This window comes from Idiotropiscis lumnitzeri, chromosome 16 (assembly GCF_059441095.1).
Source record: "Idiotropiscis lumnitzeri isolate Australia: NSW breed Sydney's pygmy pipehorse chromosome 16, RoL_Ilum_1.0, whole genome shotgun sequence".
NCBI lineage: Eukaryota > Metazoa > Chordata > Actinopteri > Syngnathiformes > Syngnathidae > Idiotropiscis > Idiotropiscis lumnitzeri.
The window spans coordinates 12,899,175-12,912,314 of NC_142406.1; the positions used below are offsets into that span (position 1 = coordinate 12,899,175).

The 13,140-nt window shown below is 44.7% G+C and overlaps 2 protein-coding genes across 2 annotated transcripts in view; one reads left to right on the forward strand and one right to left on the reverse strand.

Annotated features, from left to right (window-relative positions):
- Window positions 1–13,140, reverse strand: part of ndufs6 (NADH:ubiquinone oxidoreductase subunit S6) — a 71,542-nt gene that overhangs the window by 37,731 nt on the left and 20,671 nt on the right. The window lies entirely within an intron of this gene.
- On the forward strand, window positions 9,378–12,612 carry irx1b (iroquois homeobox 1b). Its single transcript, XM_088318944.1, has 5 exons — window positions 9,378–9,925; window positions 10,385–10,627; window positions 10,859–11,624; window positions 11,709–11,769; window positions 12,305–12,612. Exons 1-5 carry the CDS (start codon window positions 9,689–9,691, stop codon window positions 12,351–12,353), a joined length of 1,356 nt encoding a protein of 451 aa, XP_088175070.1. The 5' UTR covers window positions 9,378–9,688; the 3' UTR covers window positions 12,354–12,612.

Consider the following 13,140-nt stretch of genomic DNA (forward strand, 5'->3'; position numbering starts at 1 on the left):
AACTCACCCACCCACCCAAAAAAAACAGGTTCTAAGTGCAAACACGATCCAACTGGCCAACAAACCTCAAGCCAAACCAACTCAGTGCATCATCCTTGACGATCGCACCATGTTTTTATGGTTCAAAATATATTTATACAATATATGTGAACCCTAAAAAAAATATTCAGTTGAAATGCATCGGTAGACAGTCACCTGGTGTACACGTTTCTAGAAACGGTCCACTTCAGTTGTCTGGCGTACGATGATCCTTATAAGGGAGCGTCGTTTATCGATGACATATTATTACGCCTTTATTTTTTTTATGATTTGAGAATGTCATTGTTTTCCCGCGAAAACAGAACGGCACAGTAACTTACATCATAGGCTGCATCTATATTGGACACGTTTCCTCTGCCTTCCATTCAAAAAGCAATGCAGCAAATTCGTAAACACTCATTTACATTCCTAACTGTCACTCAGACACACACACACACACACTCCCTCCATGGAGCATTCAGTCCTCATCAGTTGACACCCCGAGTTGCTCAGGTTTCAATACTCCGGCAGAAGAAAAAAAAAAAAAAAAAAAAAAAAAACTCCCTGTCTTCCGCTCACTGTGACAGTAGGTGTTGCATACTAATGCGTGTGTGTGTGTGTGTGTGCGCGTGTGTGTCTCGGGGGGTTGAAACGAGGAAGTCCTCTCCCATTACTTAGTGCCCACCAGCTGGGCAGGGGCAAGGGCTACAGCAGCTAGACAGATGGTACCGTCACCCCCTGCTCACACACAAAGTAAAACACACACACACACACACACAACTATATAAACACACAATGGTGTAACAGTGAGGATTGAGGAGGAAGTCATTAGCTCGGAAAACCACAAGATTCCTTATTGAACGAGGGGGAGGAAGAGGAGCGAAGGAGGTATAAAGATAAAGAGGGGGGGTGAAAGAGAGAGTGAGGGTTTTTTTTTTTTTATCCGAAATTCAGTTCTGCTGAGGCAATCTGTCACGCTTGAAATAATTGCTCTCGTCTTGCGTGAATGAAGTGATCTGTCATCGCCGGCTGCATTAAGGCCTTAAGAACGGACCTGACACACAAACGCACCACGTGCGCGCGCACATGCGCGGTCAGAAAGCCGTGACCCTTCCTGAATGCTCCAAGTGAGACGCTTGCCGCTGCGACGTCTCGAATTCAAGCGAAATATTTCAGGAGAGGAGGGGAGGGAATAATGAGAGGAGGACACATTGGCTCAAGTCTGCCTCCTTCTTCATTCTCCATCGTTCATAATCACTCTTTGTCTGTCGTCTGGATGTGTTTTATCAGTAAGAGTAGAGCGCCGGGCTCGGGTCTCGTTAGGTCAACACGGTGCGGTTGTCAATTGTAACGCGTTTGGCTCGGCTAATGCGCAGTGTTGAATGAGAAAACAAAAAGGGGAGGGAAGCTGTAATTGCACTTAAACGGCTGCTCCTGGACTAATATTTGTGCAAGTGGTGAAAAGAGACATGAGTCGCATTGACTTGCGGGCCGTTATTGGACGGTCGTGTGGTCAACTATTTGGCAAGTTTACCCTTATCTAACGTGTATTTAATTAACCGGATTTTAAAAATGGGTTTTGACCCTTCACCGGGAGCGGTCAGCATCGATTGTCAACAATGAAAGGACTAAAGTGCGCAGAATTGAAATGGCATGACTCCTTCTTGTGACTGGCTGGAAACCAGTGTGGGGATTTAAAATACAAATTTAGCCATGAGTCAAGCATTGATTTCCTCCAGGATGCCAAAGCACTCGCCGTTATAATTTTGAAATCTATTAAAATGCAACACGATATAGCGTACATGTGTCTCAGTGTCCAACGGCCGTCTATACAATCCCCCGGTCACATGCCCGCACCGGCCGCCTCCTGCATCACCTCGGCACATGCACGCACACGCACGCACACACAGACGGTCAAATAGACATACAGTCTGTCATATTTGCGGCTGGTAAACAAGCGGTTGAAGCCGGCAAGCTGAGTAAACCGCAGACAACGGTGTGCTTAATGAAGTGGGCCGCCTCCCAGCACAACATCTCATCATCACTCGGGCTCAAACAAAACACTCAGCTGCTAATTGGCCGAGCCGCATGGAGCCGCCGTGAGGAATGCTCGCTAACTTCCCCCCCCATCATCGCCATCAGCACCGGCACCGACACCACCTCCACGGTTGCTTCTCAAAGGCTTGACAGACTGCGGCGAAGACAGGCGCCGTGTTATCGAGTCTTTGCGCGGATATGTGACAGTCTGCTTCTCTTACCGGGCTCGACAGATGAGGGGGAAAAGTGCTTTTTAATTTCAGCAATAATCACCGCTGACGAGCCGTCAGACGTTGTCGCCGGTGCCTTGGCATCTTTTGACTTTCCATTCACCAGCTTGAGGCCCGCGCTGCGGAAGCGAAAGGCGACTCTTCCGCTCAGTTGAAAGTCAAGCAAACAAAACCCGTCACCTCTTGTTTGTGAGGCAACACCGCGGAGGAAATCCCTGCAGATGCTGATGTAAGCCGATGGGAAGACTCATAAACTGTTCCGTTATATTTATGCAAACAAGCATCTATTGTATCGACGCCCGCCACCCACAAGTACAAAGCGCAATTTTGACACCGTCAGAGGTATTAATTGAACAGCATGCTCGTTGTAGTGCGCTTGTAGGTTCAAGGGTACTTTGCGACTAACGATAAGAGATGCTATGAAGGGCGGAAGCAAACCGGCTTGCCAAATAGTGAGACTGCAGTAATATTATTCATTTTCCACGTAGGATAAACTATTTTATTGCGTTCAAATGCAAGGTGTTAAAAGATTGGCGTTGTGTGTGAGCATTAAAATAGCAGACTTGACAGATTGCATCATCTGTAAACGACAATCTGTTTTAAGATTTAAACTGCATGTAGGGAGTGGCAGATTCGTATTGAGAGGAAGGTTCATTTTTTGGCAGTCCAAGTTTAAGGTCAGACCAACCTCGATGCAGGGTGGAGATGTGTTGAGCGAGTGTGGGGTTTAGGAGGAAGTTGACAGAGCTTAAGAGTGCCGAGCACACACCCAAATGGCTCGTGGTCAAAGTCTCAACGTTACTTTGGAAAAACCCCAGCGCACCACAGCGCTCAGTTCAGTTTCATGGATATGTTTGCTTTACTGTACGTTGGGGTTATTCGGGAAGGGGGGGCAAATATTTCTGACTAAGATAGCCACGACTGAGGGCGGAGTTCAATTACTAGCAATACTTTTTATATTGATGGAGCTAATATTTGGTCGGAAAAGGTCAGCTGTGGAACAAATAACAAAAACTAGGGCTGTTTAATTAAAAGCCATTTGCCAGAGCTACCTCATGCTAATTAGCCTCGATTCTCTTTAATCCCGAGGTGTTCGAAAGGGTCTGTGTCAGATGTCAAGTTCTTCCACACCAAAGTCATTCTCAGGCCTTTATCGACCCTGCTTTGAGTCATGCTGGAAAAGGAAAGGGATTTTCCCAAAATGTTCACAGAAGGTTGGAAGCCTGGAATCGTCTGAAATGTTTTACTAAAGTTGAACAATCCTGGCCACTTTGTACACGACGAACTTTTATTGGTTTCTTTAGTAAATTTGCTCCCTCTTGCATTTACTAAAAGTAGTCAACCATTTGTATGTCTTAGAAGGGGGGCAATTCATCCATTATACAAATATATTATATATATATATATATATATATATATATATATATATATATATATATATATAAATTAAAAAAAAAAAAATATATATATATAAAATATAAATAAAAAAAAAATATATATATAATATAAATTAAAAAATATATATATATATATATAAATTTAAAAAAAATAAATATATATATATATATAAATTAATATATATATATATATATATATATAAAATATAAATAAAAAAAAAAAAAAAATATATATATATATATATATATATATATTTGTGTCTGAAGATTCTAGCACGTCTTAATTTGACAAGAATATGTCGTTAGACCACAGCAAAGTAATATGTCATTATCCGCTTTAAAGGTATTTGTTTTAGCACTCATTGAATCTACCAGGACTCAGAACAGTGGAAAAATGAGAAAGCTGAATGATGCCAAATTCCATTTAAACAAATACGAAAGTGGTATGTGTACAGTACACATTTGAGCCTGTGTGAATACATAATACTGTTCGGTACTAGCATGGATTAGACGCCATCCAAAATAAATTCAAAGCGTGTGCACCTAATTATTGTTGAATTCTACATAATCATTCCTCCCTGGAAAAGAATGGCTCACGTAAATAATTAAAACTCCAAAATTAATATGACATCCAAGTCTGCCCCCAGCTCTCCATCAGACTTGCTTCCTTCTTAATACGGTACTCTAAAACCATCACAAAGCTCATATGACATGTTTCAATAAAACACTCCGTTCATTTGTATAAAGCTGGATACATGTCAGCTGGATGAAAGACAAGCCACGCCCCCTCGCTGCTTCTTCTGGTCCTGGCACTTAATCGCTGATTAAGCCCCGTTGCAGACAGCGGGCCGTGGGGAGCCAATTGATCTGACCTTTGACCCCTCGTCCTTCTCATGACAGGGGTTGCTGGAGGTCACGCCTGTAAGGGATACCCTCTTTATCTGTCCCCAAGAACAGGAGCTCAAAGCTAGCTAGAGCACCCAGCCAGAATCGGCGCTTCCCCTGGGTCCCGCCCCCTCCCCACCACATTCATCTGGTCAATATGAGCCTGGCTGCTCTGCGGCCCGTGATGCTTTGACCTAAGCTAAGTATCTTTGATTTTCCCGAGGGAATCTATGCCCCTTTTTTTTCCGCCAGGAGAAATAAACATAGGACAAAGAGTGGTTATTCAAACTCTCACAGGCGACACCTTTTCCGTTCTAATTCCTCCATCTTGGTGATCTGAGCCACTTCTCGGGCTCATCCTTCCCTCAGTCAAGGACTTCGGAGGGATTTGCCTGTGTAATGCCGCCGCTCTTTGAGGTAGTCATTGAAGTCAGCACTACTGCATTAAGCTCACTGGTCCGCCTATAAGGGCTACTTTTCATCACACACGCACACACACACACACACATCCCTCGCCTCCCACACCTCTCTTTTATGTCAAACTATTGTTTTTAACGGCATTATAACGGTATCATTCCGCTCCCGCTGAGAACAACAAAGACAAGAAACGGCAAATCCGTGAACACAGCACCGCGTATGTGTGAGCGTGCGTGTTTTGCCAGTGTGTGTGGGTGTGTGTGTGTGTTCTTTAAAGCAATGCTAATGGCCCCTAAGAAGCATTAAAGTGACCCCTACTGTAACAAAAGAGTTAATAATCCGTTTAGAAAACAATCAGATTGCTATCCATGAGAAAAGCCCCCTGCTAAGTCTTTCTGTAAAGAAGGAGGAGGAGGGAATTCACCTTTTTTTTTTTTTTAACTCAGCAATCTTGTTGAACATCGCTTGTTTTCATCGCGCTCTCAATGGGGAATGATGGAACAGTATTTAACGGCGGCTCTTTAGACGCAATCAGCGAATTAAAACGCCATCCCGGTTTCACAAGCTGGGCCGATTCAAAGTGACCCCTGGCGGAGGTCAGGGTCTGTTTTCTGGCCCATGCACTGTAAATGAGTCCCATTGGGCTTCGAAATGAGCTATTAACAAACAAACGCTGGCACGCCCATTAATTGCTAATGATAGGCTTTTTGTCAAGCGTTTCCCCTCTGGGTCAAAATGTTCAGTCAGCAGGATCCAACTCCAGGCAAAAGGAAGTCAGGTCACATTGCAACGGATATAATTGGTTGTATTATGATAGCCATTAATAATCACATCTCCAGTGTGTGCCCTTACGCCGTGATGATAAAAAAAAAAGTGCGGGATATAAAACGGCAGGTCGCTACCTGAGGCTGTCGGGCTTATCTGTTACGCGTCGCAGCGATTCATCAGATGTCGAGTCAGCTCACAACGGAGTCTATCAGCGCTTATCTGCGCGCTCAAGTGGGGAAGCAAAGACTTTTATCATTTCTTTCTGCCTTTGAAATGATCATATATATGATGTCATGATAATGAAGTCAGATTTAGGTGGGCTTCCCAACAATTAAAAATCTTAAGATTGCTTGAGGACGAGTCTAGTGCAACTCTCCTGAATGCAAATAGAAACTTTACTCATTAACTACCAAGTTAAAAAAAAATGGATCTTTTACGTCTTTAGCCGTCAATGGTACTCAATGGGTTAAAGAGCATTTTTTTAACATTTTATTTTAATTGGCCCTCCCAAAAATGTTGCACTCCATAAAACAGTCGGAGGGAAATTAAAGTCAGCTCTTTGGGGAGAGACAAGCTCACACAATACACACATCTTTGTTGACGCAAAGACCAAAATGAAATTTCTTCAAATTTGAGATGAATCAGCAAATCTCTCAACACGACAAATACTGTCTGGTTTATTTATTAGGATAATGTCGTTGAATCACCATTGTTGCCGCCTCTTGAATATTGCATCGATTAAGCGCACAATACATCATGACATTTTTTATTTACCGCACAGAAAATGACCCAGGAGGAAATGAGCAGTGTGAAGTGGATTGTGCGACTTCATTTGAACGTGTCCGAATGTAAGTTATTCCTTTGTCTGCGCGCAGCTAATAGCGGGGAATGGCTTTCAAATGGAGTCAAGCTGCCGCCAGAGATCCCTCAATCCACCGTCGCCATAAAGAGAGGTCTGAGGCCAGTCTAAATATTTGGTAGTCTTAGCAGGTTCATGTTAAAAAGACGCACAAATGCACCGCGCGCACACACACACACACACACACACACACTGAATGCACAAGCAGGCCTCGGCTGTGAAGTTGAATGGCATAGCTCAAAGCCTTCCTCCCCCTATCCCCCCTTTTCTCTCTCTCTCTCTCTCTAAACCGCCAAAACCATTCTCCCCCCTTTCTCCAGCTCAGAGGAATTCATTAACTGCCTCTCCACAGAGACACTATGGAAATCAGGCAGCTACAAAGGCAGAGAGAGAAAGAGAGCGATGGAGAGAGAGAGAGAGAGAGAGAGAGAGAGGCGGAGGGAGAGAGGGTGGGAGGCGAGGGTGTGCGTTGAATGGGGTTATATTATCCTATTAGGTGGTGGATATGTCTCGTTTCCCTCCCTGTCATGAAAAAACAACATCAATTTTGAGTGAGAAACAAGCGAGAGAGAGAGAGAGAGAGAGAGAAAGAGAGAGAGAGGGGAAATTCTGAGAGTGTTTAACGTCGCTCTTTCATCGGGCTGAAATGGAGAGTCCCCCGGCTCCATTTACCTTGGCAATGAGGAAAGGGCCACTCTCTCTATGAATGCCATTTAAAATGCCATGGAGATTAAGCATCCTCTCTTTATATTTGTCCCTCGCTGTCTGTCTCGCTCTCTCTCACGCACACACAAGCAGCATCATGATGTGCGTTTAGGAAAACAGCTTTGAGCCGCACAAGTGCCCTATGGCGCTTCTAGGAGAAAGGAAACGCCACATGAGTGGACCGTCACTTAGCCCGAGTGGGCTTTAAGCACAGTAATGAAATCATTAGACCTCCCGCCTTCCTTCCCCTCCTCTCGTCTCATCTCTCTCGCTCTTTCTCAGCTCATCGGGGGGGGGTGATGATGATGAATCTGTATTTATGGGGATGGAGTAATTACACGGCTAACCTCTGAGGGAAGCCAGGAGGGCCACAGGCCAGTGAGCAGGGCGCCGGGTGCTCTACCTCATTAGCGCTGCCCGAGTGCTTGAGTGTGTGCGTATGTGAGTTCACACCAGAATCGTTGCTATTTTGATGTTCAAACCTGTTAATGAGAAGGCAACAAGCAGCTTGCTGCCTTTATCCTTCATAATTGCACTCATAAAAGTCCGCTTTCTCCTACCATCACGTATACTTCCATTAAAATATCCTCCATCCACCGATCAGGCTAAGCCACCTGACTTTGGTCAGAGATGGTGGACTACACGCTGGACTGTTGGCCAACCAATCACAGGGTTTATATATAGACCAACCGCCAGTCACACTCATACCGATGATCTTCAATGAACCTGACATGCATGGAATGTGGGAGGAAGCCAGAGTACAAAACCAAGGGGCCAGAGCTGAGATTTGAACCTGGCAAACCCATATAATATGATACAAAAGTTCAAATGATAATACAGTAAAAATAAAGACACTTACATATTTTTATTGCCGCTCCCACTTGACGCTTACAGTCAAACTAAGCTCATTCATAAGTTACAATTTGGTAAATTGCACATTTGGTCAGTCAACATGTGTGGGTGTTAATTTGACCGATTATTGACCAATCTAAAGTGTTGAAAATGGCTTGCTCTCTTTGAGGATGCAATGTTAAAAAAAGACAAAGGGTCTATTTAGCTGAATACAAAATGCCATAGACAGGCTAATGAATAATATCAAGGTCACAGTTTTAAATATTTCAACAAACGATGGAGCAACACATTTAGACAGACAATATATTCACAGGCGTTATCCTATTAAACAAGCTTTTATAGTATAAAATATTTCAGTCTAATTTTGTTATATGCACCCTCACTACTGTAGTCTAAAAATTATTTAAAATATATTGCAAAACGTTCTGTGAATTTTTTTGGAATGCTGTAATGGAATAAAGGAATTTCCATTCATTTTAATGGAGAAATACAATTTGAGCTACGTGTGTGTTTTACGGAACAAATTAAAGTTGTATCTCAAGGCGCCTGGATTGTGCACGGTCAATGTGTAATTTGTCGGCAGCATCACAATCTTAAAACAACAGACCATTCTTTTCGGGCAACATCTGTCATTTTCCACCCCACAGCACTTGTGAGCACCATGCTATCTTATCCTCTCAATCTCCATCAATCCCATCCGTCCCTGGTATCCACCCTCTGCAAATATGCTCCAGTGACTTCCGTCGATAATCACGGACATTCCTCCTGGACCTGGCCGACCATATCAATAGCCTGCCAGAGACTGCGACTGAGACACAGTGTCCAAATCCAGCGAGGGGATCAGCTGTCAGACGCGCGCGTCACGCGTGCGTAAAATGCGCGCGCAAAAAGGTGCCAATTGTCCCACTTAACTCATGCAGATTCTTCATCGTTGCTCAATTTCATTGGCGCATTTAACGGAGACATTTGCCGCATCTGTGATTTCTAGTTGAACATGATGAGCAGAAGTAATATGACAATGACAGGTGGTGCATTTCTCACACCAATGATAAAGAGGCAAATGTAACACACACTTCACACAGTCCTCCTCTCTGTGACCATATTGTGGACTGTTAAAAAAAATAGACCAGGCACGCACACACAGGAGCGCGCACGAGCGCACACACCACAAGCCACCCACGACCTGGGCTAACCAATGCACTAATCGCCTGCCCTGGGCATAGGAGGAGCTTGGAGCTTAAGTAGGCTGCCAATCAGTCAGTCAGCTCCACATCCAGAAAGCTCCCGCGGCCAAACGCGCGCATCACTCCGCACTCGACGTGCCAAAGTGGGGCTTTGACTCGGAGTGTTAGAAGCGTGCAAGTGGAAGCGCGACTCTTTCCAAACAGAGGACTCTGGTGATTTAGACACCTCTTTTATTTTGAGCTTCTTCCATTATCTATTTGGGAATTTTCTCTTTTTTTTTCTCCTCCCCTCCCACTGCCTCCTCTTGTCGACTTTTGGGAGAGATTTTACTGGACATGGCTTTCCCTCAGCTGGGGTACCCCCAGTTCCTCAACGCCGCCCATGAAGTGTACGCGGGCGAACGGCCGGCCTCTAGCCGGGAAGGAAGCAGCGAAGGCGGCGTGAGCTCGTCTGCAACAGCCGCTGCTGTTGGCTCCATGCTGGGGATGTACGGGAGCCCGTGGGCGGCCCCCAACTACAGTGCCTTTCTGCCGTATAGCGGAGCACCAGACCTCGCCCTCATCTCGCAAATGGTAAGACTTGTTACATAACTTAAGGGACACGGTTAATTAGTCTTAACATATATAGGGTAATTAATTTATGACACATAGACTGTTTAAAATTAATAGAGAACAAAATACAAGAACGCATATATTTTTAGGTTGAAATGTAAAATTACCATTGCAATAATTGCATTTGAATTCTGACTCGTTTTAAAAGCTGTTTAAAACATTGAACGTTATTTTATATACTTGACATTATCGGAACAAAATAAATGCGTATACACAATATACAAAAACGGTTTGCAGAATTGTATTGACAAATATTTAAATTCAAAGCTGCAACAGTGCAATTAAAAAATAATTTCAATTATGTTCAGGCAACTTCACAAACTACATTTTGCAATTCATTTAACATTATACACACACTAAATTAAATCATTTTCTGAACTTGAATATGTCCCTCCACCAACTTCTGTCCTCCAATTTCAGGGCTCCCAGTACGAGTTAAAGGACAGTCCGGGGTCCCACCCGGGCTCTCTATCTGTGCATGCCGCTCAAGGATTCTACCCGTACGGACAGTATCCCTACGGAGACCCTTCGAGGGCCAAGACCGCCACAAGAGAGACCACCAGCACGCTGAAGGCCTGGCTGCAGGAGCACCAGAAAAACCCTTACCCCACCAAAGGGGAGAAGATCATGCTTGCTATTATTACGAGGATGACACTCACACAGGCATGTGAAAATATATTTTTTTAATTAAAAAAGTGAAGAAATGAGCTCTAACTAAATATGGGTGGGGATAAAAGCAACACACACGCAAAGCGCCAAGCGCAGATTTAACAGCTGCTCCGACAAGCTTATTATTTTCTATAGCAGGCCAAACTCCACCATCATTAGGAGGAACCAATTTCACAAATTGTAAAACGATCTAATTGGCCTTAAAAATGTGTTTTCGCATTCCAGGTATCCACGTGGTTTGCAAACGCACGCAGGCGTCTAAAGAAGGAGAACAAGGTGACGTGGGGCCGCAGCGCCGAGGACCGCGACGGACGCATCTTCAGCAGCGACAACGAGGACGAGCAAGGCAAGAACGGCAGCGACGACGACGAAGACGAGGAGATCGACTTGGAAACGGTCGATATTGAAAGACCGGAGGAGCCGCGCGCCGCAGCGGAGCAGGGCTGCAGGAAAGGAGAGAAGGAGGCGGACGTGGCCGACAGAGAGGCCTCGACGGAGCCTCGGAGCTCGGAGAGCACCAGGACGCTTTCCGTGGAAGCGGCTATTTCGCTTAATAAAGCCCAACCTGGGGTCAAGCTGGTGGATCACTCTCCTAGCAGAGAGGAGTGCCAGAGACTACCGCAGAGCAAACCCAAAATCTGGTCCCTGGCTGAGACCGCCACGGCTCCGGACAGCTCGCACAAACCCTCCCACGCGGCACACGCGCACCACCCGGCTTTGGCGCCAGCCGGACACCCGGCGTTGCTCCCGGGTCATGGGATATACACATGCCAAATCGGCAAACTGCACAACTGGGCCAACGCGGCTTTTCTCAACGCCAACTCGCTATTGAACATGAGGTCGCTCCTCGGAGGCGCGCAGGCCGGACACCTGGCGCTGCGCGGCCCTGCGCCCCCCGTGCGTCATGACGCACGACCGGGACACGGGACTTCGGGGACAGAGGACGACAGTGACGGAGACTCGTCTGGAAGCTTTAGTCCAAAAAGAGACGGTACAATGACAGGACATTTTCACAGCTGCATTTGCTAAAATCACAAATAAACTCAACGTTTTTTTTTTTGTTGTTGTTTCACAGACGACGACAGTGACCACAGGCCGGAGTCCCTCAAATCTCCATTCCAGCTCATCACAGACAGGTAAAACGCCTTGCATTTTAACTACATGACGACGCTATCACCCTCGATTTCTTGCCACATGTCTCTTGCTAAATGAAGCCTCAAGCAGAGGGTAAACACTGTTACACCTGACTGGCCACGGAGGCTGAGCTCTGAGCACATAAATCATGTGATTGAGAGGCCACTTTAACGCCTCGTCAAGCAGCAGGCTGGTGCGTCCTGCGGGGCCTCGGAGTTATCTCCAAGCCGGGGTCATTTAAATAATCTGCAGCCGTTTATTCACGCCTCCCCTGAGTGAATGCAGTCAATGCATGTCAAAGAAAAGCGCTGATAGAAGGAATGTAGCAGAGGGTGGAAGGCTTTGAACAACATTTCAAGTGTGTTTTCCTTTTTAATTTGCAGGAATTTGGGTTAACACCGCAGGTGAATTGAGCACATTATGTATGTGCAAATATTTTAGAATTTGCTTTTTAAACGGGAGAGCAAGTTTCATGTCATTGTAGTATATTTTGCAATTCCAATTCTTATATTTCTCCTTTTCTTCCCCCCCCAACAGACCTCATCACGGCACAGGAACACAGCGAGCTCTCACATCAACATTATGAAAATACTAACCAGCTAAAAAAAACTAAAGAATTTTATTTAACTGAGAACAATTTAACAAAGACTATTTTTGACAGGGCAACCTGTTAGAGTGTTACCGTTTAGCCTATACTTGTAAAAGAGATGTTTTCTTGTCACCACATTTGCTTGTACCTCTCATTTATGTATGTTATTTTACTCTCTTACTGCTTGTTTTGAAAATTGTAAATACAGGATATGAATTTGTCTTTAAAGAATCTATTTTTCCGAAACTAAATAAATGTCATTATAGTCATTTATTATTGGAAAAAAAAATGGCTTGGCTTCATTTGAAGTGGAGGAGAATATTAGCAACGTAATGCTATTTATTGGCACGTTTCATATGATTTTGAAAAATCAGCAATTTGTCATTTATGGTAATTTATCCAAAAAGTACAATTTCGATGCACTAATAATATGTTACAATATCTATTTCACGTATTTGCAGGGTTTGCCTGATGATTGTTGATCACAGTTTAGTCATCTTTAGTTAAGGCATCTGATGGTGACCCCTTTTTGCAAGAACAGTCCCGAAAAGCTGTATTTTCACCAAAATTCACCGGCTTAAGCCAGCCACTTGGAAGTCCCGGCAAACACTCCGGAAATTGAAATTGAACGGACCTGCGATTGTGCTTCCAGCAAGGCCCCTTTTTAAGCTTTAATGTTGGATTACGCCCCCTCGGTGGCACCGCCGCTATACCTCTGAAATATGGATCAGAAAGCAGGAAAGGCCAGTGGCCAGTGGGGGGGCAAAGCACCTCGGAGGGGGGG

Bases quoted from the DNA above. Each gene is read 5' to 3' on its own strand.
- irx1b (XM_088318944.1), top strand. From the start codon at position 9,689: ATGGCTTTCCCTCAGCTGGGGTACCCCCAGTTCCTCAACGCCGCCCAT. The intron at 10,628-10,858 runs GCATGTGAAAAT...TTCGCATTCCAG, and splicing joins CGAGGATGACACTCACACAG to GTATCCACGTGGTTTGCAAA. The intron at 11,625-11,708 runs GTACAATGACAG...GTTGTTTCACAG, and splicing joins CTTTAGTCCAAAAAGAGACG to ACGACGACAGTGACCACAGG.